The 27,058-nt window shown below is 41.2% G+C and overlaps 1 protein-coding gene across 5 annotated transcripts in view; it reads right to left on the reverse strand.

Annotated features, from left to right (window-relative positions):
* Nucleotides 1-1,725: 1,725 nt before the first annotated feature.
* CHID1 (chitinase domain containing 1) overlaps nucleotides 1,726-27,058 on the reverse strand; it is a 131,344-nt gene continuing 106,011 nt past the window's right edge. For all 5 annotated transcript variants that reach the window (XM_072985630.2, XM_072985631.2, XM_078383669.1 and 2 more), the window contains 3 exons: nucleotides 3,219-3,299; nucleotides 2,422-2,464; nucleotides 1,726-1,952 (listed from right to left, as the gene is read on the reverse strand). In XM_072985630.2, coding sequence (XP_072841731.2) covers nucleotides 1,854-1,952; nucleotides 2,422-2,464; nucleotides 3,219-3,299 — 223 coding nt within the window. In that variant the 3' untranslated portion in view covers nucleotides 1,726-1,853. The remainder of the gene's footprint in view (nucleotides 1,953-2,421; nucleotides 2,465-3,218; nucleotides 3,300-27,058) is intronic.

Here is a 27,058-nt window from a genome sequence, read left to right on the forward strand (position 1 = left end):
ATTTTAGACTCCTGTGTTTTTTTGTTTGTGTTTTGTTGTTGCATATCTGACATGCTTGCACAGACTAACACGGCTACTACTTTGAAAACTACTAATATATATGGACTGGAAATCCTAAGCACAATAGGTTGAAGGATTATGTGGATGCTCAGGAAATAACATTCTATTTTATATTCTCAGGGTCTTTATTGACCTGCTCATTTATTCTTTCCTTTACGTGAAAAGACTTATCCTTAAAACACTGAAGACAGCATCTGCCTGAGAAAGGCTAAGGTTATGGAATTTCTATCAGACTGCTGTGAATGAGTCTGGATTTGTACAGAAAAGGATTAATGGGTCTGAACGACTGCCTTAAATTCTTTACTTTAAGTCACTAATATAGCTGCCAGCCACACATGTTGTGGAAATCAGAAGTAATTACCCCAGAATTACTAGAAAATACTCAGAGACACTTGTGATACGTTAAGAAGAACCACCTTCAGAACACAGCCAAAGAGCCCGAAAAACCCACAACAACACTTGTGATAGTTGTGACTCATGTGGGAGAAGATACTTTTCTCTGTTCTTGCTTATATTATCTGAGTTGGGTAAAGAAACAACAGAAGATGATATAGTGAGATGTGGTATGCTATTTTTGAGCTCTAGAAAGCATACAGATGTCTCTGCAGAATCTGAAGTGAGATAGTAGATTTGTGGATACAAATTTAAATTGTGTATCTCCCTCTATGCCTAATTTGTATTATTTGTTAACATATTCAAATGCATAAAAATATGTAACTCTCCAGTGGTTCCTCCTTCCATGTTTGTCACATATAAAAATACAACAGTTTCTCCTCTCTCCACATTTATAATATTTAAATAACTTATCATTTAGCCTTGAACCTAATTAAACCAATAGCCTATAAACAAAATGGAAAATATACATAATTATAAGACTTGGTTCAACCATTATCGTGTGGAGTTGTGTGAGTCAACAAGTGCAAAAGAACTGTAAAAGTGGTTTTAGTTAGTTATGTGCCATCAGGCTGGGAACAACATCCCTTATAGGGCTTTCAAGATAAGCAAGATATTTAAGAAGTGGTTTTAACAGTTCCACTCCCCCATTGACTTTCCATGGCCGAGTAGGGATTTAAATTCTGGTCTCCAGAGTCCCAGTCTGCCACTCTATCCACTGCAACACACTGAGTACCCAAAAGATTAAACTACAATCTTAGGGTCATCTGGAGAAGTCTATAAATAAGATAAAAATGATACAAGACTCACATTTGCTGTGTAGACAGAACAAGAGGCCTTTGATTTAACTTTAAAGTAAACCTGCTGCTTAACTCTGATTTCATGACTAAATAAATATTTGCTGCTTTCTGCATTAACGTTTAGATTTAATGACAGCTAAATTGGTTTTGGTGCAATTGAAATGCCTGCAAGCCTTTAAGCTGCCGAAGGTTCCATTCATGTTAGGCATTCCATTTTTGAACACTGCAGTCCTTGTGCACATGGAAATATTTCTCACCGAACTCTTATGAATACTACAGGATCAGTTCATACATTATGAATTACTTTTAAACATCAGAATGTTTTTTAAAATCACTTTTTTAAAAATTAAGAACTCTTACCTTCTCTTACCGTATTCAACTCTCCAGTCACTTTACTGGCAGACTGGTGTTCGCAGCTTCCCCTGCTCTATAATTAATTGCCCATCTCCATGCATTACATAAAACACAGTAATTGAAAAGGAGGCTCTTTATTGCAAAAGAATGTGAATCTGATTCCATATAAATTACATTAGCCCCCTCCAAAATAAATTTCTGCATCCCCCACCGGGCTCCAGTTGATGAAGATGGAAATGTCTTATTTTAAAACAAGTCATAAAAATAATCTAGGCCTTGGCCCAGTTCCCAGATGGCTATTCCTGTGCCCAATTCCTTTGCAAGCTCCAGACGCAGTTGGATAGACTGCAAAACAGATGAGAAAATTATGGATAATTACTTTTTTATACATTAGAAATTAACTGGTGCTGGAAGACTGTTGCAAGGTTGTATAGATGCAAAAAATCAAGTAAAAGAGAAAGCCTTCGTTTTATTTTTTAAATTTCCAGGAGAAGACAGCTTTATTAGTCTTCAGCAGCAAAAATGGGCACCTTAAAGACAAACAGATTGCAAGTGGCATCAACGTTTTAGCTTGTTCATCTGGTGCCATTTTATTTCAGAAGAAGCTATTGAACTAAATAATTGCTAATTAATTTTAACTAAGTATTCTGACAATTTGACAAACAAAGAATGTAACGCTAGGTGACCCAGTTCATTCAAGTAATAGAGTATCTGTCTATAAAATAAGGTCACATGTTCAGTACAACTCAAGTGCGGCTTTTGGGCCACGCTGCTCAGTATTATAGTTTCAAAATAAAAGTACAGATATATGTACCTTTAAAGTTGGGTAGAAGACTGCATGCTTGCCTCCTTTATTTCTGCAAAACATAACAGAGAAAGAAAATAAGAGAGAGAGAGAGAGAGAGAGAGAGAGAGAGAGAGAGAGAGAGAAGCTAGGGAAATGGATAATATTATGAAAGAGATAACTTATCCATTTGCTTCCAGATCTGTTCTTTCCCAGAGAACTGGAGTGGACAGGGAGAGCAGGGTATGATTGGATTGCTCATACAATAAAATAATTAAATTCAAAGAAAAAAATCAACACACTATGCCAGAAATAGCTGCAATCTGAAACAGGTCATATAATCATATAATTATCCCACAACAGTTACACACTATGTTTTATAAGTGCTCATTGATGAACTCAGTATTTCAGATGTAAATGTATACAGAATGTATCAATAGATGGCTGATGTTTAATTTCCACTAGCACTAAAACAAAATTAATTGCTTTGGGTTCATTTGAATAATACTATGTAGATTGCTATAAAAATCAATATTTTCATAATTAAGACTTGTTTGATGGTCTTATTTTTGTTAAGAAGTGAGTGCTTGCTTAATACATAAGTAACACAATTCTACTGATCTAATTTTACTTACTGTAAGATCTCATTTCACTGGTAACTCTTCAAAGAAATTACTATAGTTTCAGACAGTTTGTTTTGTTAAAAATAACCAATATTTTTTCTGTTCCCTGAAGGAGGAGAAAAGTGGGAGCAGCTTCCCTCCTGAATTTAATTCTCCATTCACTGGGTTAAGTAAAGAAGGAAAGCATTAATGGTTGAAACTCACTTTTTGTATTCAAAATAATGTTCAGCTATTTGTTCATCCCAAACCAGCTTAGGTTTATGCTCCTTTAAGATTTCTATATACCTGTAAAAAAAAGTTAAGGAGGGGGGAAACAGTATTCATACTTTAGAATTCAAAATTCCTTTCCAGAAGTCATACTGAAATAAATTTGCATCTATTTCTTATTCCCCCAAATACATATAGTATATCCCATATATCCTTGTAGAACAACATTAATCACATACTTTAACCATTACATTTGCTAAGCATGCAATCCACATATTTATAGAAATGGAGTTGCTGCACAAATTCATAAAGCACAGAGCTAGTTGGCTCACTTTTTAAAGAATTGTTGCCTCTTATTGTAAACAGGTGTATTGCAGTATGACATAATCATTTTTTCCTTTTAATTTCACCAGATGGTCACGTGGCCAACACGACTAGACAAGGAACACCATTACCTTCCCACCGAGGTGGTACCTATTTATCTACTCGCATTTGCATGCTTTTGAACTGCTAGGTTGGCAGGAGCTGGGACAAGTGATGGGAGCTCACTCCATCGTGTGGATTCGAACTTATGACTGCTGGTCTTCTGACCTTGCAGCACAGAGGCTTCTGCGGTTTAACCCGCAGCGCCACCATGTCCTGTTGTACATTTATGTAAATGGCATTATGTTTAGATGCAAATTGCTGTAAGTTAAGAAATCTCCATAGACATTATCTGCTGCATGTAGAGTCGTGGAAATTGGCTTCCAAAAGTTACATCATTTACATAACTGCACCACAGGATTACAGCTATTATTTCAACCAGATTTTATAAAAACTGTTCCTTATCATTATCATTCTCCATAAACAATCAGATCGTATATATTTTTAACAACACTCAATACTCATATCTTGCTTTTCAAAGCTGGACAGCATGGTGGCATTTCAGCACATTTCTATGTACATTCATTCCAGTTCAATATGAAGTAATACATTTACCTGTGATCTTTACTAACGGACATCTTATGAATGCACTTTGTCCAGTTACAGCAAAACCTAATGGAAGAACTCTTCTCTCTTTCTACTTCCCTTCTGTAAGTACTTCTCTCCACGGCATTGTTGTTCTAAGAGGCTGACCTCAATACTTTGCCCCTCTATATTGTTAAAAGCATCCTATAGCAAATTTCTTTTGACAATGAACAGCACTTGGCTATGTTAAAATTTACCAGGGTCAATTCTCATGGTTTGGTTGCTTCCTCAGAAATCTTACCAACAACTTTTCCCCCCTAATAGAATTACCCTCAGACCACAAATATGAATTCTGCTTCAGTGTTTGTGGTATCCTGAGCTCAAGTACCAGTGAATTATAAACGTTAATATGCCTTCAAATCCTAATCCTAAACTATGTGTACATGTAGACTCTCTCAAACATGTACACATGGATACAGCAGCCCTTGCAAAACATAAAAACAGAAAGCACAAGAAGGTGGAAATCTGTTATGTAGTTCCAGAAGCCATGACGAGCATGGTAAATTACAGCCTTCTTCTCTGCCTTAGGGGTGGGAAGAGAACATGTATTGTCCCCAACCTGTACTTTGGAGGCATGTAAGACACTGAAACACAACATGACTACAGGGAGCACGTGTGCTCTTCCTACAGCCCCAAAATTAAGAGGAAGGCTAAGATGATATTTTCACTTTATTTTGAGTGCAGCACTCAAATAAGCACATCCTTCCTTTCTAGAGCTGAAGAATAAGGTGTGATTTGTTGTTTTAGTGCCACACATCCAAACGAGCTGGATAGCCATGGAGTGGAGTGGGAAACCCCAGACTTTTTTTTAGACTGTGTTTACACTGGATATCACTGTTGGGAGTTTCACATACTGCCTGTGATTTGATTTGAGTGACTGAGAAAGACTTTTCTGGGCTGGGGTGACTATCACTCTGTCTAGCACTAACCAATCGTTGCTTCCGGTCTCTGAATTCAAATAGAGTTCCGCCTCTTTGCTGAGTGTTCTTTTCCCCTCTCTTTAGTCTGCTGAAGTCTGTTGAGTTATTTGCTCATTACAGTTCTGTTCACAATTGTAAGTAATGAAACATTTTTATTCTTTCTGGTACAAGTGTCTCAGAGTGAGTTAATGAAGACTGTAAGTGCCAGTTAATGAGAAAGGGGTGGACTCTGGGGAACTTGAAGCTATTCTACTCTGTGGATCTCTGTACTTCCACGGTGTAGCAAAGGGAATTTTATCCAGAACAACAGCCAGTGAAACACCAGACCAGTGAATTACAGACTTCTGTTTTGCTTGGTTGAGGAGATGAGAGGCTGTTTCCTACATTTGAAATGTGGTTCCGAGACCTGGTGAAATTCAGCACATCTGAAGGAAAATTCCCAAACTTCTTTGCAGATCTGAGATGGAAAACATGTTGTCATCATGTGTACTTCCAAGATATGTGTAGCATTCTGAAAGCACACAATGACTGCAGAAACTGGTTGTTGTAGGTTTTTCTGGCTGTTTTCTGGAAGTTTTTCTTCCTAATGTTTCGCCAGTCTCTGTGGCCGACATCTTCAGAGGACAGCAATTAGAACTCTGTGTGTGTTTTGGTGTAGTGTGTGGGATAGTTGATCTGTCACTGTGTCATTGCACACAAAAAACTAGCTAACGATACCCATCAATCACAGTTATATATCACCTCTTTCCTTCAAGCAGCTCAAGGTTGCATACAGTTGGTCCTCTTCCTCATTTTTATCTTCATAACAACCTCATGAGGTTACTTTGGGTGAGAGTATGTGAATACTACAAGGTTAGGCAGAAGCTTCATGGATAAGTATAGATTTGACACCAGTTTTGCCCAGTGTTTGCATTCTAACACTGTAATCAACACTACCACTGCTACACTCCAGTTTCTCCAGGTTGCATTAAGAAAGTGGGGTTACTTACCTGTAACCATGGTTCTTCAAGTGGTCATTCTGTGAATTCACACAAAAGGGTTAAATCAGCGCCAGCGATGATCCTCTCGGAATGTTCTAGAGCTAAAAGAAACAAAGTTGTAGATTAGGTACACTGCGCATGCTCCTCCCACCCAGCCTCAGTTCCATTTATCCGCCACCAGAAGCAGCCATAAAGCTGAACAAGAGAATCATAAAATCAGTGACGGACAGTGGGGAGGCAGGGTGGGATTGTGTGAATTCACAGAATGACCACTTGAAGAACCATGGTTACAGGTAAGTAACCCCACTTTCTTCATCGTGGTCTTCTGTGAATGCACACAAAAGGGTGACTAGCTAGCTGACTCACCGGATGGAGGGACGTCACTGAAGAACTGATGTCAGCACCGCTCTCCCGAAGGAAGCCTCCTTCTTAGCTCTCACATCCAATCTGTAGTGGTCGACAAACGTAGAGATGTTAGACCATGTGGCCGTTCTACAGATATCGGGTACATCAATGCCACGTAAGAGAGCTGTAGATGAGGCAACTGCCCTGGTGGAATGGGCTTTGAGTCCTTCAGGAGGGTCTTTATGCAGGAGCTCATAGGCCAGTGAGATGGTAGACACAAGCCATCTCGATAGGGTCGACGGTGACGCTGGTAACCCTTTCTTACAACCAAAGTAGCACAAAAAGAGTCTGTTAGATAAACGGTACTCCTTAGACCTGAAGACATAAAAGGCAAGTGCCCGCCGAACGTCCAGAGTATGGAGCATGCGCTCCGTGTCATTAGAAGGATTCGGGAACAACGTCGGTAGAATAATAGGTTGATTGAGGTGGAAATGGGACACCACCTTGGGAAGAAAGGAGACATCGGTATGGAGGACCACCTTCTCCCTGAAAAACTGTAAAAAGGGCTGATCCACTCTGAGAGCAGCCAGTTCACTAACACGGCGCGCAGAGGTAATAGCCACTAGAAAAAGGGTTTTAAGTGCCAGAAGCTTCAAGTCACAGTGCGCCATGGGTTCAAAGGGTGGTCGCGTGAGGGCGCGAAGAACCAACTGCAAAGACCACTGAGGGACAGGAGGTCGAACAGGTGGTCGTAAGTTTGCCAACCCCTTCAGAAATGCCTTAACAGTCGGGTGAGAAAAAAGACGAGAAGCCGACGAACCACGAGGTTGAAATGAAACAACCGCTGCGATATAAACCTTCAAAGTGGGAATGGAGAGGTTGAAGTCAAAGAGATAACGTAGAAATTGGAGCAGGGTAGATAAGGTTGTCGGAGACGGAACTAACCCTCTAGAAGCCGTAAACTTTAGGAAACTTCGCCATTTGTAGGTATACAGCCTCATGGTCGATGGTTTCTTAGACATGGCTAATACCTCCTGGATTTGCGGGATATCCTCCACGCGTGGAGATGCAGCGTGTCCAGATCCGGATGGAGCATCTTGCCTGCATGTTGTGTCAGAAGCTCCGGAAAAAGAGGAAGTGGGAGAACATCTGTGGACATCCGCGACAATGTGTGGAACCACGGTTGACGGGGCCAAAAGGGTGCTATCAGAATGGCCTCCACCGCCTCGTCCCTGATCTTGACTAATGTTCTTTGAATAAGAGGAAAGGGTGGAAACAGGTATACGAGACCGACGTCCCAGCTGACCATGAACGCGTCTCCCAACGACCCCGCACCCCTGCCCGCTCTGGAGGCGTAAGCGGGACACTTTCGGTTGTGCATTGTTGCAAAAACATCCATGACTGGAGTGCCCCAACGTTGGCAAATGTGTTGGAAGATCGTGTTGTCTAGTTGCCACTCGTGCATCTGGCTGGTACGGCGGCTGAGATTGTCCGCCATTGTGTTGTCCTCCGAGGCAATATGTATCGCCACGGGGAAGACATGATGGCGGTAGCACCACTCCCAAAACATCACGGTGATGAGAAGTAGCGACTGTGAATGCGTGCCCCCTTGTTTGTTCACATAGTACAAGGCCGTGGTGTTGTCCGTGACTACTTGGACACCCCGACCTTGTACCAGAGGTAGAAACGTCTTGAAAGCCTTGAAAATGGCTAGGATTTCCAAGTGGTTGATGTGCAGTATCTTCTCCTGCGCTGTCCATAGGGAATGTATCTTGTGAGGACCACAGTGCGCACCCCAGCCGATGGGGCTCGCATCTGTGGTCACCTGTACCGACAGCCGGAGCGGTTGAAATGGGCGTCCTATTGCCAAATGTGGAATGAAACCCCACCATCGGAGTTGTCGAGCTAATTCCGGGGTGACTGGAAGCCGTTTGTGCTGACAGTCCGTCTCTGGGTTGAATTGTGACAGAAACCACGCTTGCAGGGACCTGAGTTTCAATCTGGCGTGAGCCAGTCCTGGGGTCGTTGAGGCCATCAGACCGAGGAGATGCTGGGCGTGTTTTGCTGTGACTGTTGCCCCGGGTTGAAACTGCCGGATTGCCTTGCGTATTTTTTGTATGCGCTCTGGTGGTAGAAAGATGCGTCCTCTTCTGGCATCTATCCTCGCCCCGATGTAGTTGACAACCCGAGATGGGACTAGGTGAGACTTTTTGATGTTCACGGTGAGACCTAGGCCGCGTAGAACATGTAGTACATATGTTTTGTCTTTCAGAGCGCGGCGTCTGGATGTGGAGACTATTAACCAATCGTCTATGTACGGGAATACTTGAACACCGTTTAGACGTAAGAACGCTGCTACGGGCGCCATACATTTGGTAAAGGTTCTGGGAGCCGTGGCTAGGCCGAAGGGGAGGGCCAGATACTGGTAAATGGTGTCGTGAAAAAGGAATCTGAGGTACTTGCGATGGAAGGGATGTATCGTTATATGAAAATAGGCATCCTTTAAGTCTATGACGAGAAACCAACTGTCTTTTTTCAACAGGTGGATTATCGATTCCAAGGTGACCATGCGGAACCTTCGTGGATGGAGGTAAGTATTTAGTTTTCTCAAGTCCAAGATTGGTCTGATGCCTTTGTCCTTCTTGGGGACGGCGAAATATCTTGAATAAAAGCCGTCTTTGATGTCTGAAACGGGAACTCTTTGAATAGCATTTTTCCGTAGCAGGGAAAAAACCTCTTCTTCTAGGACAGGATCTGATGATGTAGAGAGAACCTGCCCTAGAGGAGGCGATTTTATAAACTCCAAAAGATAACCGAATTGAACGATGTTTAATACCCAAGAGTCTCTTGTAATAGCTAACCAATTCTGGAGATAAGGAGAAAGCCTTGTTCCGTGTTGTGTTGGGACTGAGATGACTGGGTCAAAGGTACTGTTTTGATTTTTTCGCAGGTTGTTTGAACCCCTGACGACGCTGAGAATGCTGAGGACGGTAAGTATTGGAAGATGAAGCAGTAGTGGCAGACCTAGTTTGAGCCTGTCCCTTGAATTGCTTGTACTGTGAGCCTTGGAAGTACTGATTGTAAGGCTTCTTCCAGTGGTATCTGTTATATTTAGGCTGAGGCTGTATATAGTATGATTTGGCAGTCTTTTTTGCTTTATGCAGTTCCTCAAGGTATAGATCAGTTTTGTCACTGAAAAGTCCCGAAGCGTCAAAAGGCAGATTTTCTACTTTCGCCTTGACATCATCTAGTATGTTGGCTTCTCTAAGCCAAGCATGACGGCGAAGAGTGACAGCAGACATCAAAATCCTAGCCGCAGCCTCGACAGAATGTTTTGTAGCTATACGCAGATGCTTAGAGACAGTTTGGGCCTCTTCATAAGTGTTGAGAAAGTCCTGTCTAGCGTCCTCAGGTATCATCCGCAGCCCAGGCAAGACTTTAAGCCAGAGCTGCTTCTGATACGCTCCTAGTGCAGTCTGGTAGTTGGCAACTCGTAAAATAAAGGCGATAAGCGAATAAACTTTTCTGCCAAGCACCTCTAGTTTTTTGCCTTCCTTATTAGTGGGAGTGACGTGTGATCTCCCCGTCGGTTTAGTGCAACTAGTTTCCACTATCAAGGAATTGGGAATAGGATGTTTAAGGAGGAACCTGGTGTCTTCTCCTGAAATCCTATAAAGATTATCCGTACGTCGAGACAAAGAGGGAGTGTTAGATGGTTGCTCCCAGAATTCTTTAATTATATTGGTCAGAGCAGAGAGGTAAGACAAAGTAGGTGGAGGGGAGCGCTCACTATTGATGTCTCCAAATATGAGGTCCTCTTCAACTACAGAGGGCGCATCCACTTGAAGCTTGAGCACCTTAGCCAACCTGGAAAGCATCTGTGAATATGAGGAGAAATCCTCTGATGGTGAGGAGGCATGAGGGTCACCAGTGTCAGAGCCTACCTCCTCACCGATTGGCAGCTCCCCTTTATCATCCGGAGGGTGAGGCTCGTCCTCCGACTCAGAGCAAGTATCAGAAAAAAGAGCATCGTCCTCAGAGGAGGGAGAACGCCTCCGTTTTCGTGGTGGTGGTTGAGGTCGCGAGGGCTCCCTAACTGGTTGCTGAGGAGTAAATGGTGCAGAAGGAATGAGAGCCGAGGCATCCTTAATGTGCTCTGAAAGATTAGATGGTAACGGGGGTGGCTCGGCGTCGAGACGATGTCGACATCGATGCCGCCGCGGCGGAGGTGAAGAGGATGAGGATGATGAAGTACAAGCATGCCTTGCCCTCCTTCGACGTCGACGCCTGTCCTGTGATGTCGAGGAGGAGGTAGAGGTGTACCTCCGACGATGTCGGCGTCGACGCCTCCTCGGCGGGGAAGAGGAAGATGAGGAATCCTCCGAAGAGGATCTCCGTCGACGTCGAGAACGCCTGTCGGGAGACCGACACCGGCGTTTCGCAATGTGCTTCCTCTTGCGCGAGCGCTTCCTCGGCGACGACCTCCGTGTCGATGCCGATGAGGAGGAATGAGCCAACGACGCCCGCCCGGTAGATACAGGGCTATGGCGCGGAGACACCAAGCTTGCGGTAGCACAAGCAAGCTGGCGAGGCGTCGGGGACAAAGCCCGAGGAACATCCAGTGGCTCAGCCTGTCTAGGAGGTAGCGAGATCGGTACCTCCGACAGGGATTCTCTGTCTCTTAGAGACTCCTCCAAAATAGGGGACGGAATAGGAGCAGGAGCAGATAGCAATTGCTCGGTTGCCCCCAGCTCTTTAACCGCCTTTTTCTTCTGTTGCTTCGCAGGTTTGGACGCCGCGGTTTTGGAGGATGGTGCCTTTTTCTTTGAAGGTTTGTCCCCAAGCTTATTTAGAGCCTTGGTGCAGGATTGACCTAGGCTGGTAGAAGTCGATGGGGTAGCGGCGGAAGTAGGGAGCTCCATAGATGATGGTTGTGAAGCAGCCAGGGCAGCGTCCCAAAGATGGTATTTCAAGCGCTGCTGGCGTGCACGAAGGGCAGGTTTTGTGAAAGCCCTACAGTGCTTGCAATCCTGGGGGGAATGCGCCTCCCCCAAACAAAAAAGGCACTTTTCGTGTCTGTCCTGAAAGGGGAGCTTGCGATTGCAGTCCACGCAGCGACTAAACGGGCCAGACGGGGACATAAGCTGCAAGCGAAATCCGCCGCACCCAGGAGACCGTTGGTAAAGGCGGGAAAAACCCGATTCGCCACAACCAGGGAAAAAACCAGTGCCAAGTCCGAATAAACAGTCCGTATCAGGATAGGAGAGGTTAGAATAGCCGATAGTCGTACAGGATCAAAAAACCGAAGGTCAAAAGCCGAAAAAAGTCCAAGAATAAGAAAATATATCAGAGCTCTAGCCGAAAGGAACCACTTCGCCGAGCGGAGAAATGGAACTGAGGCTGGGTGGGAGGAGCATGCGCAGTGTACCTAATCTACAACTTTGTTTCTTTTAGCTCTAGAACATTCCGAGAGGATCATCGCTGGCGCTGATTTAACCCTTTTGTGTGCATTCACAGAAGACCACGATGAAGAATCCAATTTTCTATTCACATTTGTATAACAGAAATTTCTCTATTCTTAATCACATTCAAACCAATCAACCTTAAAAGTACATATTCAACTAGAAGACTTTTCTTTCAGGTGCTACAGATAGTGAACTGATTTCCCTAAAATAATAATCAGCCTTGTTCATCTTGAAATTTCAATCTACACTATGTATAACTATGCAAGCAAAAATGGAAAACTGTCTTTACTGAATTGGAAGTATTCTTCAAAAATGTAATTCTAAAGAGAATCACTGAGGTTACCTGCTTAAAGTCTGATTTTTGGGCCCTTTATTCTAACAACTGCCAAGCCAGGATTTATAATACATTTATATTCTGACACACTCCCAACAGAAATGTTGAAACCCAAACAACAGCTATTAAAAATGCAGGACTGAATGCTATCATTTTCCCTGCAAGTATTCCTGAAAAACTCAGCCATCATGATGTTACATGCAGGCAACCTCACATTACTCATGGATAAAAAGCACACAAGTTTGTATCGCCTTACTTACTAAACACAAATGGTAATATGCTTTTTTGTTTGTTTGTTTATAACCTGCCCTTTTTCTCAAAAAAAAAAAAAACCAAACAAACCCCCAAGGCGGCTTTCATCATTAAGAGAGAATATTTAAAGCTAAAAACAATAAATAGACAAATACTAAAAAGGGTCAAATAACACACTACAGCATGGTAAACAAAAAAAGACCTCCCCCCCAAAAAAAAATATTCAATGCAGGAAGGCACAACAATCTATTTAACAGCCCCACTCAGGCAGCTAGTCACCGAGGGAACACTTGCCTGAAGAGAAAGGTCTTTGCCTGCTTGCAGAAAGACAGCAAAGATGGGGCCAACCTGGCCTCTTGTGGGAGGGAGTTCCAAAGTCTGGGAGGAGCAACAGAGAAGGCCCTCTCCCATATCCCCACTAAATGCCTCTGAAGGTGGTGGTGCTGTGCACAGAATTTCTCACTGTGACTGTACATTACAACAACCATACCCTTCCTCCCCAAGATGACAAAATGAGATGATACAAGCTATTTCTTTCAGAGAAGAGCATTCACAATGTTTTCCCGGAGGACATGGTCCTCCTGCCTTTCTCAGGTCTTGAAAACAAGTCATCGCTATAACCCCATCTCTAATTTGCAGAAGTCTGTGTTTACCAAACAGGAAAATGGCTCTTTAGAAAGTATGACCGAAGAACAGCCCTGGCCAAATTTCAGTCCCATGTTGAGACAACATGTTGTGTATATTGGGAAGGGCCACAGCCAGAAGAGGTCACTAAGAGTGCTCTTTGGTCCTGACAAGGTTTACTCAAATCTAAGTATCGATTCCTTCTGTAGAACTTTACCTTAGCAATTCAAACCAAAGGTAGACGAGGTGGTACCTTTATTTAGATCACTACAAATCACTACAATTCAATGAAATATTTGGTCAATAAAATTCACTTCCACAGGCACAGGGTAGAAAAATTATGAATAAAAGTCCCAAATGGTCATGGCAGGGATCTGCCATGCTGGAACCTTAGCAACTGTGAGCCTCCTCAGTGAGAAATTTAAATGGGTTAGCTGTGTTAGTTGCTCACAAGCTTGCAGCTACACATGAAACTCACATTGGTATGGGAATGGCATTTCTAGGTGGCTATGAGCGTCATTATTACCATTACCGCAAAGCCAGTGTTTTTGGAAGACAATAAGAAAAAAGTACTGGACTACTAACTGGCAGAGCTTCAAAGCAATGTAAGTAAGTGTTGTATATGTGTGGGCATGTGCGTGAAATTTTCCTAAGCTGATGAGATGAGCGGAAAGGTCTTTCTGATAAGAGCAGAAGGGGGCTATACGGAAGGAACTTCTATACAGCTGACTACAGAAAGCAGTTAAACAACTGAAAGATAATATCTAAATGAAAAAGAGAACCAAGGTAACACATTCTAAGGATCAGCATTACCTTTAGTAGACCAGTAAACTATGAAAAGACAAGCTTTGGAACTCTTATATGGCATAAGACTTGGGTTTAAGGCAAATTTTTCAAAAAGTGCTGCTCTGATTAAGAAATCTTCTTCTTCAGATAATTACTGCCAAAATCAGGGTTCAACTTCTCACAGCTTCTTTGTCTTGATTTGGTGTTGGTGAATATCAGGTCATTTTTTAAAGGGCTTTCCTCCATTATAGTTGGTTCAGGGCCAGTCTTGGCATCTGGAGTGCCCACTATTTCAGATTCTGTCTTGGGCAAATTGCACAGTCCCAGACTGCCATCAGAAGGAGTGACTGTAAAACCACTTCAGAGTGTTTTACACCTAGAAGACGCTATGTGGATTGCTGGAAGCTGGAATTGACTCAATGACACATAATAATTATTATGTGCATATGCTTACACAGATCATACCATGGTGGCAGTCACTATTAATTATCCCTACATACCTGTCACATTGCTGATACTCTAATCTTTACAGATGTAGAAGAATTTGACACATTTATTAGACCACTAAAAATCAAACAATGAATGCAAGCTTTTAGTGGATTACAAACCCACTCTTCAGGCAAGTACCAGTAAGTTGTGAGCAGTGCAGAAAAATTATAAATGAATGTTCCCAAAATTAATGCAAAACCTGCTAGGCATAAGGTGAGTTTAAAGCTAGTTACAGGCAGGCTGTGGGGGTTTGGTATAACACTTCACCCGGGTACCATGTTGCTGGAAATTTACACTCAGTATTCAGCCAGAGGCCTTAATTATTAGTTGTCTAAGAAAGGTGTCACTTTCTTCTACATTTGTATTGTGTAATGACCACCTGGCTACTTTTGGATTTTTTTTTAAACTCTAACTTGGTAACTGGATTCTGAAAATATATGGCTTCTTTGATGGGCACTGACTTGTCCTAGCTTTGACTTCAGACACACTGATTTACTTTTCTACATTTCTAGTGAATACTGTTAAGGACAGAGAACTATCAAAAATGGGACACTTTTCTTTACATTCCTTGTGTCAAATCTGTGGCCCCTAAGAAAAATGCTAATCCAGCAGTCCCATCAAGTGGAACACACTGATACGCTTAACCATGAAAAGCAAGGTCCCCAAGAGAAAACATGTATGATTTATGGCAAGCACTGTTCTGATAAGAAATACTTCTGCTGGGATGTGAAAAATGCTATGGCTCTGAAACATTCTAGAGGGGAGTGATCAATAATTGTGCAAGAAAGAATTTATTGCACATGGCTTCAATTTTCAACAATGATTTTGAAGACAAATATGTTAGGCCAACAGAAATGGTAGAATGTGCAGGTCCATAATTTAAACTCTGAATTCAGTATGTGGTTTTTTTTCAGCAACCTGCTTCTGAATTGTCACTCTATCTACTTTAAGGACCAATTCTGGAAGAAAAGTTGGGGAAGTGATATCACAGCACCAACACACTTGTATTAAATCACCAACGGTATCGTTTTATATTATCTTGGCTTACCACAAAGAACAATGGTATTGTAGTTTAATGAGCATCCATAGGCTTCACTGGGTTAACCTGCACCTGCTTTGTGTGTCTTCAGTTGAAAAGTGATATATAATATCACTGGGGCTACTTCAGTAGTCAAAAGCTGACTCATGTGGTGCTTCTCAGTGGAGAGTAAATCCTGCTTCTTCTACTTTGGATTCTTTAGCATCTACCCAACAAAAGCATGTTCCTCCCGAATTATATTTAAATAGTACTATTGGAAATGATGGGTGTAAATAAATGTTTTGCAAGAGATCCCTAACTTCAAAAAGGCTCTTGGGACTTTGTGCTAAGAAATGCCACAGTGCATGGCTTTTCAGTTAGCAAATAAACACATTTTGAGAGCAAAATCAACAACCACACCATGCACTTATGAAGCAAGTAAATAATTCAGAAGTCATATTAAAAAACAAAACAAAACAGAAGGTCTACCGTGTCCTATCCAGCACTGTGTACTTAAGTACAAGTATTTAAGAAGCATTAACATTTTGATGAAAGCAGCAATCACATGCAAACCCCGTTATGTTTAAATAAACATTTTAAGACTCACAGATAGCTTGATGCTGAATGTAGCATTAAAACATTTCAAGTAAACATTTCTGAATTTCTTCTGTTTCCAACAGAATACAAGCTCCTTTTAAAATTTAGGAGTTTTAAAGAACGCTGGTATACTGCTTTGTGCAGGAGCTTCACCCAAGGAAAACAAAAGATACAACTGTTTCTCTCTGTACAGTTCTCAGGAAGAGAAAAACTAAAGTACAGTAACTGAGATCTAAATTGCTGGAAGCTTGCTGGACCCTCTTGGATTGAAACCACAATCTCTCCCTCACTCGCCATGCGAAGAAAATATAGAGAAAAAACGAATGCTATTCTAAAATAATGTGATAATATATCCAGTGCTTACAAAGTTCACATGTATGCTTTTAAGTTAAAAACCCACATACGTTAAAAATATAAATCCCTCATTAAACCACACTTACTCCTAAACTAAAATATAATTCCCCTCATAAATGATACAATGAATTAACAATTTTTATTTATTTATTTATTTTATATCTATGCAACCCATTTAGTGGAAGTCCACTACTCTTGACAGTTCACATCTAAATAAAAGATGACCCAACCCCTGATCAAAAAAAAGTGATTACTGTAAATATGTATGCAAATACAGTTAAAGAAAACTGCTACAGCAAGAACTGGACAAAATGGATTGAATACAAGCCTATGTTTCTTAAGCCATCACCAAATGTAATCCTACTGTTATCCCCTGCTACTGTCACTTCCTTTACTACTACCTTGCCCATCTCTGATCATAACTCTAAGGTAAAAATGTCTGCATTCCCTACATTAACACACATGATTCTTCTGCTAATGTCTTTCATTCTTTCTTGCCCCTTTTGAGATTTTTGCATCTTCAAACCGCCCCCTCTCCCTCCCCACCCCACCTCTCATCTCTGCTCAGACCTGGTGTCTGTTTTCTGTCTTCCTGGTTTTTACAACAGGACTGTAAAACCACCATAGGGCTAATTACTGCATGTAACCAATGAACATTTAGAATATGAAAATGATATTTCATATAGATTTCATTTAATTTCATTCTGTCTCTTAACATCTGACGAAGTGGACATCCTCATGAAAGCTTAAATTAAAAAATAACAGTCTTTAAGGTGCCATACGTTTTTGTCTTTTGTTTTGCTTCTTTGGAATTTGCCTGGTATAGATAAATTTAGTACATGGGTTCGCTTGCTATATTCCATTTCCAGTTACTTTTCTGCCAAAACACACACACACACACACACACACACAAACCACAAATTGCAATTTCCCTTTCAAGTTATTTGCCTCAATTGTTCATTAAGTGTTGTTTTGTTATCTTTAACACCACTCTATATCTGCATATAATCTCAGGGATTTGTGTTCTGTTATTTATAACCCAAGACCACAGTTTCTTTTTTCCCCCCTTTTCTTCCAAGCATTTGCTAGAAAGTAGAATTTTTTCTGCAGTTTACCCAGTGTAAAATTTGAAAGGTCACTTTTTAAAACAAGTCTGGCTTTGATAGTTTAATCCACCATGACAAAGTAAGACCTTAGCTTTTTAAGAAGTCAGTGCACAGCCTGGACATATTTGCTGCAAACCACAGAAAATACCTTTCCTGTCAGATAGCTAATAAGTCAACGGTAGAGCAATTTACTTTGCTGAAGCAACCCTAGAATCAAATGATCTTATTTTTTTACACACACACACACACACACACACACAAATACCAGTACATGGGAGATGATATACGGAGTGTATTCCTTTGTAAGCACAGGCTTCTTTACTTAAGATGAAATTGACTTTAAATTGTTGAGTGCTCTCTTTGCTAATCAAACTAAAAAGGATAGCCACATGTGGTAAAAGGTGTCCCCCCCCCCCGTTAGGTCATCCATCTCAGTTTCTCTCCAAGGTTCAACTCAGTTTGTGAGAGAATATTCCTATATGAATCAGATTCACTTCTAGATTTCAGAATGCTTCATTAGATGTGATAGGCTACACTGGCATATTTGGGGACATGGCAACATTGAGAGCATTTGGTGGGGACAGGAGAGAGGGCCTTCTCTGTCACTGCTTCCAGACTCTGCAACAGTCACTGTTTTCCACTTTTGACTTTTTTTTGAAGATCAATATATCATACCCTGAAGCCTGGATTCTTTCCAAATTAAAAAAGCAAGTGGGGCCAATCATTGTTTTTCAAGATAAACAAAACTGGTGTTTTCAATTTGTTTGAGCTATTTTTAATCTGGGGATGTTTAAGTTTGTTTTTTTCTGTGTGTGTGTGTGTGTGTGTGTGTGTGTGTGTGTGTAAAACAGCTTTACTTAAAAAAAAAAGACATAACCCGAGGACCCTTTGCCCACACGTCCCCAAACTAGGCACAGAACAAAAAATTTGTTTGCTACAAATGTGTCAGATTTAGTGTTGATCCAAAGTACAGTTTCAAAGTTATTTTTTTTTTGTTTCAGCTGCCTCTATTTTTAGAAGAACTGCCTTGCAGAATGTTTTGCTCCGATGCACAACATCACTGCACTCTTTTGCGATGATAATTCCAAATTCTGTGAAGAGCTGAACTGTAGAATTTCCTGCCACAAAGCAATAGCAATGACCACACACCTGGAAAGCTTTAAAACAGGTATGGGCAACCTGAGGCTATTGGGAGCTACAAGTCATGTGGGACATTCTCTCCAATACCAGAACCACGTTTGGATGCTAGTGGTTAATCACCAGAATGCTGGACTGTAGTTCCTCACAAGGCTTCAAATGTTGCCAAACTCAGCTTAAATTTACTAAACTTGCATTTTTTAAGTACATGGGTGGTGGTGGGGAATGTCCTTCACAGTTCCATTTGAACTACTACTTACATCTAGAATCTGGACAAGAAATGATGAAATGTCTAGAAAACAGCTGCAAATGAGACAACAATGCAACAAAGTATCTTTTCTGTTATGACCTGATATTTCCTGGGGATAGGTAAATGTGCCTTTAAGACTCAGGAAATATAGGTTTGAATCCCCCACCCAAATTTATTTATTTTATTTATTATGATCAATGACCAGGAAGATTTAAAAAACTTTATATAGAGAAAATCACGTAATATCAGAGACAATGGACAAGAGGGGTGGCATTTGTAAAAAAACCCACTGATTAAAAATCTCACCTTGGAAATTCTATTACAGTCACTATGTCAGATGCAATTTGATGGCACATAACACGCATCAACTTGCCTTTTCCCAAGATTTCTTCAGAAAAGCTGTTAAGTAATGAGGCCATTACATGCTGTGTACAGTGTAATCTACTCATCAACACCTGAAACTCAAGAATCACCTGGAGGTGGGGTGGGCCAACATCTTGAAGGTACGTAATCCTGAAAGGGCCTATATTTTGCAGCTAATTTCCTCCATTTATTTGTTCATCCACCCAAAGACCCAAGGAGAACAAATAGCAAACTATCTTCTCTTCAGTTGAACCAGTAGCTTATAGAACAGACAGATCTATTCTATCATTTCTGCTACCAATGTCCCCTGGTGGCACAGTGGCTACATGAAAATCCAGTGGCCAAAAGTAGCCTTCAAGATTTTATGGTTGAAGGGGAGCACTGCTTATTATTTATTTATTTATTTATTTATTCAAACTACAGCATTCTTGCCCTGCCTTTCTCCTTAATGAGCCTTTCCTGCCCTGCCTCCAGCTTTGATTCAGTGCATCCACATTTTAGGAATCCATTTCACTCCTAGAGAAAGTGATATGACTACTCTTTCATTTGAAAAAAAATGACTTTGAAACATTCAAAGTTAAATTGTAATGGTTTCAAAGGCAGAGTTACTCAAATTTAATTCTTACAGATTAGACACAGTAGGATTTATCAGTTGAATTTGGACCAGATTATTAAAAAATGTTCATTCTACGAATTAAAGTCCCAGCCGAAACCGGTGACAATATATCTGTATAATAAATTCATACTGACAATACTGGCTCAGCAGGTATTTTCCCTCCTGTGTATCAATACAAAATCACTTGTCAGATAAGAAAGTAAATCTTTTTCTTCTCACAGTTCTGCTGAAAATGGCTCACATTGGAAAAAAAATCAAGAGAAGTTCACTTGGCTAATCCATATATACATAAAAGGCCAAACTTGATGAGTCACAAGAGATCTATGATCAGATTTCACTAGAAGGCAAAAAGAGGTAAATCTCTTTGATTTCGGCACTAGAAGAAATAATCTGAAATGTCAACACATCATTCCCCTGGTGCATTTCAACATCTATATAAATGTGGTTGGGCAAGTGATTCAGGGATGTGGAGCATGCTGAGGACATCTTCCCCCCCTTTTCTTTCTTTCTTTCTTTCTTTCTTTCTTTCTTTGAGAAGGGCCATCTGAGCTGGGTGAAATTGTAAAAGAGGCAAACCAGGGCTAGAGTTAGTAATGACGGAGTAATTAGTAAAGAGAAAGTGAAAGCTGACCAAAGATAAGCCAAGCAGATTTTTTTCCACTTTTCAGTCAAAGGCATTCAGCATTTCTACACTGCCTCTGAAAGGAGAGGTTTGCTGGCTGGAGATAACTCTTTGATCTAGCTTTGTCACTAGAAGCTCTGAAGAGCTCAATGGCTTGCATTGCCTTTCACCATATTTGGCTGAGTCACTTGCTGCAACTGTTTGTGGACAGAGACAGTCTGGCCACGTTGACGCACTTTGTTAATTCACAGAGTCTTAAAAAGATTTGAAGGGGATCCTAAAGGTCATTGAGTCCAAGTCTATCGCTAAAGCATCTCTGAGAGTTGGCTATCTAACTTTGGCTAAAAGGCATCTAATGAAGATGAGTCCACTGCACTGTTGAGTAGCTCTTATTGTTTAAGAATTCTTCTGGATGTTTAGGCAAAATCTCCTTTCTTAAAATTTTGAATCCACTACTTTGGTCCTACAGAAAACAAACATGTGATCTATTAAGACAGCTAGATCCTTCTCACATATGCTACTGCAAAGCCAGCTATCACTCATCAAATATTTGCTACTCTGTTCTTAAATACCTAAATGTATTTAGTCCAGTCGTGTCCGACTCTTGGGGGCGGTACTCATCCCTGTTTCCAAGCCATAGAGCCAGTGTTTGTCCACAGACAGTTTCCGTGGTCATGTGGCTAGGGCAACTAGACACAGAACGCCATTACCTTCTCACCGAGGTGGAACCTATTTATCTACTTGCATTTACATGCTTTCGAACTGTTAGGTTGGCAGGAGCTGGGACAAAGTGACGGGAGATCACTCTGTCGCGTGGATTCGATCTTACCACTGCTAGTCTTCTGACCTTGCAGCACAGAGGCTTCTGCGGTTTAACGCGCAGCATCACCACGTCCCTGTGTCTAAAGTATTAGCTACCCCTTCAATTTTGATGCCATTTGCAAATGTGACCACCATCCTCCCATGTCCTCATCCACATAGTTTATAAAGACATAGCAATAACCCAACAATGGGGGAAGGGGAGCCTAATTTTTCCTTCTTCTTTTGTGCTAACACAAAAGTTCATCAACTTTGGGCCCAGGACAAACCCCTCTGGCACTCCACTTGACACTTACCTCAACCTCCTATTCTTGGCACCCAGAAATTATCCAAGTGGGTAAATCAATATTTTGGTATGGTGAACACACTCTCGGTACAACACGTTGAGCAGCTACCAATGTATCATCTAGCTAGCATTTTACGGCTGCAAGAATAGCACAAGGGACTTTGCCGGAAGCCCTCCTCAGTGGATGACTGTGATGGGTTTTTTGCAGGCTTGCCCTTGACATCCTGAAAGCTCCAAATGGTGTAGACTGTTGCCACCAAAATTGTAATTGGTTGTGCAGTTGCTTTTAAAGTCCTATATATCTTGGGACCCAAATATCAATCTGCTTTTGTGTTAAGATCACTTGCCAACACCCCACTGGGAGGGACTTCCATTGCTAGAGGATTAGAAGACAGGCCATTCAGTAGTAGGTACGATAAGTCATTAGCTCTACTCCCTGAATTGCCTGGCTCTGCTTCAGTCAACCACTGTTTTGAACCTGCCTCTGGAAGGTGCATTTCAAAATTTCTATCGAACCAATAGCTTTCATAAACCTGAAATTGGCACTTCTCCCTCCCGAAACAGGAAGGTTGCCACCTTTTTGGCACAAGGAACAACCTCCTATTTTTGGCACCCAGAAATTATGCAAGTGGGAACACTCACTTCAGAAGCAATAAGCAGTGATTATTTGGTTTTTAAAAAGCTTCTCTGTGTAATCGATTTTAAAAATGAAAATAATGGAAGAATAGCTCCCTCTGGTGCATGAGTGCTGCAATCAATAAGGCAGTTTGAAAAAAACCAAGAAAACAGAACGAGTACTGTACATTATCATTTCAACTGAGTACACATGAAAAGTTCAGAAGGATATACATCATTTATCCTTCATCTCCAGTAAACAAATTCTAGCCCAGCTTTATAAGAACACCCTTTGCAAGTTCAAACTCTTCAGCAATGGCAATGATTCTTCTAAGTCAATATTACTACTGGAAGAACACACAGCATTGACTGTAATTGGGATGTTCACCTGCCCAGTTGTATGTACTCTGACTGCAAGTAGCCCTGTTAGATTTTAAACCAAGTTAATGCGCAGGACTGGGCTGCAAGTTCTTCCTAAGAAGTAAAATGCTCTTTCCAAACTTGCCATCTTGAAAAAAACAAGGCTCATATTGTGTGTTAAAACAGCACCCCTCCCTATGTATTACTGGATGTTTAAGAACTTAGATAATAAATTATATTGGTGCAAGAAGGGAGCAGGGGAGAAATCTTAGCAATATCTATTTGCAAAGTCAATGTCTGTTTTTTGATGTTTTTTTTCCCCTTTCCTTTTTTAAAAAGCGTTTCCGAGTCTTTACTTATTAATTCATGAATACAGAGTGCCTTCTAACAAAATAATGCAGAATATTTTAATTAGAAGTGTTACCCCAATGAATTAGAATGGAAGATGGGGAAATATACAGCACTTCCTACAAGTCTCAAAGCTAAAAGTGGCTCAAGGCAGGAAAAGCTTTCCTTTAACACACCAAGACAATTCAACCGTATATGGCAGGGTTACTGCTAAACAAAAGTTTCTGACTCAGAATGCTTAATTGCTACCAGGTTTTTACACTAGAATCTCTGCAGAGATGAAATCTCCATGACCTGCTAAGTGGAGAAATTACAAATAATAATAATAATAATAATGAATGCACAAGTATGCGTCCTGCTCAGTCTGTTCTTCTTACTACATGAAAAGGCTTCTTTGTACTGCATTGGGGAAAGGGGAAGAAATTTGACAAGCAGAATGTATTTTGTAGCCTAAAATTGAACACTTACACAGAAATAGCCACAGGCTGATTTTCAAACAGTTGTAAGATCAAGCCATGACAACATTATGAACATTAAAATTGGCTTGCTCCAATCCAAGGTCTCAAATCCTACATTCAACTGCAGATTCCCAGATGTCCACGAACAGAGATGGTCACCCCATGGCTATTTTCCACATGACAATGAGTTACACTGACTCTGAATACAGAGAGTGGATTCAGATCTCCCTCCTTTAACCATTAGGAAACTTATTGCCTGTAAAGGAGTGTAATTCTTTTTAAAGCATTACACCAGAAATTTCTGTTTTCTAAAAATATGGAATATTACATCCTAGAGCAAAATCTGCAAAGGTAACACTGTTCCCCTTTAGAATTTGTGTCCTTGCAAGGGAAAGATGCATCCTCTATTACAGGAATATACTGTATATAAAATATGTAACTCTCAACATTAATCTGAGACTCAATGTGAAACTGGTTCAATTTCCATTCCATTTTCATCACTGTTCATATCAAGCACAGAACAGATTCATAATCCAGAAGGGCACCTAACCAATGACATCATCACTCCTCCACAGGCATAACTTTCATGGGAGGACAGAGAATTTTTGGCTTCTGGGATTCCAAAACACAATTTTGAAACATAAATTACGTTTTAGAATTTCAGAACTGGACTCTAGGAATAGGTCAAAAATTGAGGGGAGGAGTTTACAGTCCTCTGTTCCTGTCTCGATTTCCCCTTCCTCCTCACTTAAATGTTTCAATAGGGGTAAAAATGGCCATCACTGAATGATCAATGGATCGATCTCTATTTAAAAAAAGGTTATTTCTTGAATTGTAAGATTATAAGGAAGTTCCTGGAAATAACATCCAGAGGTTTCAGCCAAGAGCAGAGAAAACTTTTTTTCTGTGGCTTTCCTTATCTTAGGATGTAACCCAAGAGCAAGTACCAGATCAGAGGGACCTTTGGCATGATGATCCCCTACCTGTTGGGCCTCTAGAGAAATGGAAATAGCTTTGCACTGTATCTTCGCACTAAGCAAATGAGTTTCCAAGAGAAAAAGACACAGCACCTTTCATTTGCAGAAGTAAGCTTAGAATAATTGAACTCTGCCACTTGAACCTAACTAATCGGTTGTTCTAGTTACTATACTTCCAAATACATTTTAATAACATTATGCAATTAACTTGTGTGATAAGCACTAATAACTCTCATGACTTGTGCATCCCAGAGAAATTAGAGGCTAATGAACCTTGTAGCTGATTTATCACATGTGGTAACTAAGTCCAAAACTTAGGCAGTCACCAGAAATGGATTACTGTTTAATTAATGCAAAACATCACAAAGGTATTACCGGTGATGAAAATGTAGCAAATTGTATGTTGTCTGGAATTTATGTATTAATTGACTCAAGATCGCTTCAGGAAAAATAAAATTATTATAGAACAAGCATGTTACTTGTTATAATTCTATGCAGACTACTTGGAATTACAGAGGAAGGTCCTTAATCATGTGTTTTAGCATTCTCAAATGTACTTTATAAGCACTGTCTAATTAATACTCTCTAAACTCCCATTTTCCTGATGAGAAAATAGGACAAGGTCCTTAATTATTTGCTCAAGGTTAGCAAGGAGTTGCCAATTAACATGTGCAATGGATCTCTCTTAGGAATTTCATTATTTTAATCAAAGTACAAAAGATATTTCCATCTGCAGTGCCTTTTGATCTTGACTTAATTTCCCCCTTTAGTTTTGATTTTGTAATACACATGCTAAGAAAATAATTAGGGCTATTCCATCATAAGGACTTTCACTGTTGAGCATGTTTACTACATGCTAAAATCAAGTAAACTTCATCATAGAATGTTTGGCAAAAGAAAGAGAAAGAAAAATCCCAAAATATCATAGCCCGTTAACGATTAATAATTCTACCTCAATGTGAGCTTTTATGGCTCGGAGTCCACTTCCTCAGACACTGGAGAGCAAATATATCAAGCGGTGTCCTTCTTATGCAGCGAGTCTAAACCTTTTCTTAGAATATCCAGTTCATTATTTGCACTCCAGTGACTGATGAAGAGTTTGACCCATGAAAGCACACACAAAACAAAAATGTTAGTCTTTAAAGCGCTACTTTGTTTTTCTTTTCTTTTTGCCATAATGTTGAGACAGACTAAAGGTTTCTCTCTTTTAAAAAAAATTCCTTTGCTATAGCATGCACCTGTAATTTTAGGAGACATTTATTTATTTATTTATTTATTTATTTATTTATTTATTTATTTATTTATTTATTTATTTATTTATTTATTTATTTATTTATTTATTTATTTATACATACATACTAATTTTTACATTGTGATCATTAATTGCCATCAATTAAGAGAGACCCACAATGGATTTGAGGGAACAGGAAGGGGGGTGGGCGTTGGAGGGGGCAGCCATTGAGGTGGTGCTGGGTAGAAGGAATGGCAGTGGGGGTAGAACATGCCCACGTAGGAGAAGAGAGGTTAGATTTACCTTATATCTATCCCCTCTTCTAGTCCTACCTCCAACCAGATGGTATCAGGTGATCATATTAGCAAACCCTTGAGCCACACGGTGCTGTTGATGAACGCCAGGTCAGTACAAAATAAGACTGCCCTCACCCATGATGTAATTCTGGATGAGGCTGCTGACCTGGCGTGCATTACCGAGACCTGGGTGGGAGAGGAGGGTGGTGTCCCCCTCTCCCAGCTGTGTCCGCCTGGGTACTCAGTCCAGCACCAATGTCGTTCGGAGGGTTGGGGAGGGGGAGTTGCTATAGTCTATAGGAGTTCTATCTTTTTAACCAGGCTTCCTATCCCTTTGAGAGGAGGTCTTGAGGGCCTGTATTGTGTGTTGGGCTTGCGAGACAGATTAGGGATTCTGCTGGGTACCGCCCACCCTGCTGCGTACCAACGGTTTCCGTGCCTGAGCTGACGGAGGTAGTCTCAGACCTGGTGTTGAGGACTCCCAGGCTGTTGGTGCTGGGGGACCTCAAAATTCACACTGAGGCTGCCTTGACTAGGACGGCTCAGGACTTCATGGCCGCCATGACAACCATGGGGCTGTCTCAATGTGTCATCGGCCCGACACATGAGAAGGGCCATACCTTGGACCTGGTTTTCTCAACGGGACTGGAAGATGGTGGTCTGGATGTGGAGGGGCTAGTTGTGACCCCATTGTCATGGTCAGACCACTTCCTGGTCAAGTTTAGTCTATTAGCTTCTTCTCCCCTCTGCAAGGGTGGGGGATCCATTAAGATGATCCACCCTCGGAGACTAATGGATCCAGATGGTTTCCTGAATGCTCTGGGGGATTATCCATCTGAAATGTTTGGCGCTCCTGTCGAAGCTCAGCTCACCCTATGGAATAGGGAGATGACTCGGACAGTTGACACGATTGCGCCTAAGCGCCCTCTCCCTGCACGTAGAGCCCAGACAGCTCCCTGGTATACTTCTGAACTGCGGGTCATGAAGCGAGAGGGGAGATGCCTGAAGCGCAGGTGGAGGAAATCCCACTGGGAGTCCTATCGAACACGACTTAGAGCCCATTATCGGGCCTATTTCGTGGCAATACAGCTGGCGAAACGGCAATATTTTTTCAGCCGTATCACTTCCTCAGAATGTCATCCAGCAGAGCCCTTTCGGGTGGTCCGGGATCTTCTTCAACC

This window comes from Pogona vitticeps, chromosome 1, assembly GCF_051106095.1.
Source record: "Pogona vitticeps strain Pit_001003342236 chromosome 1, PviZW2.1, whole genome shotgun sequence".
Classification (NCBI taxonomy): Eukaryota; Metazoa; Chordata; class Lepidosauria; order Squamata; family Agamidae; genus Pogona; species Pogona vitticeps.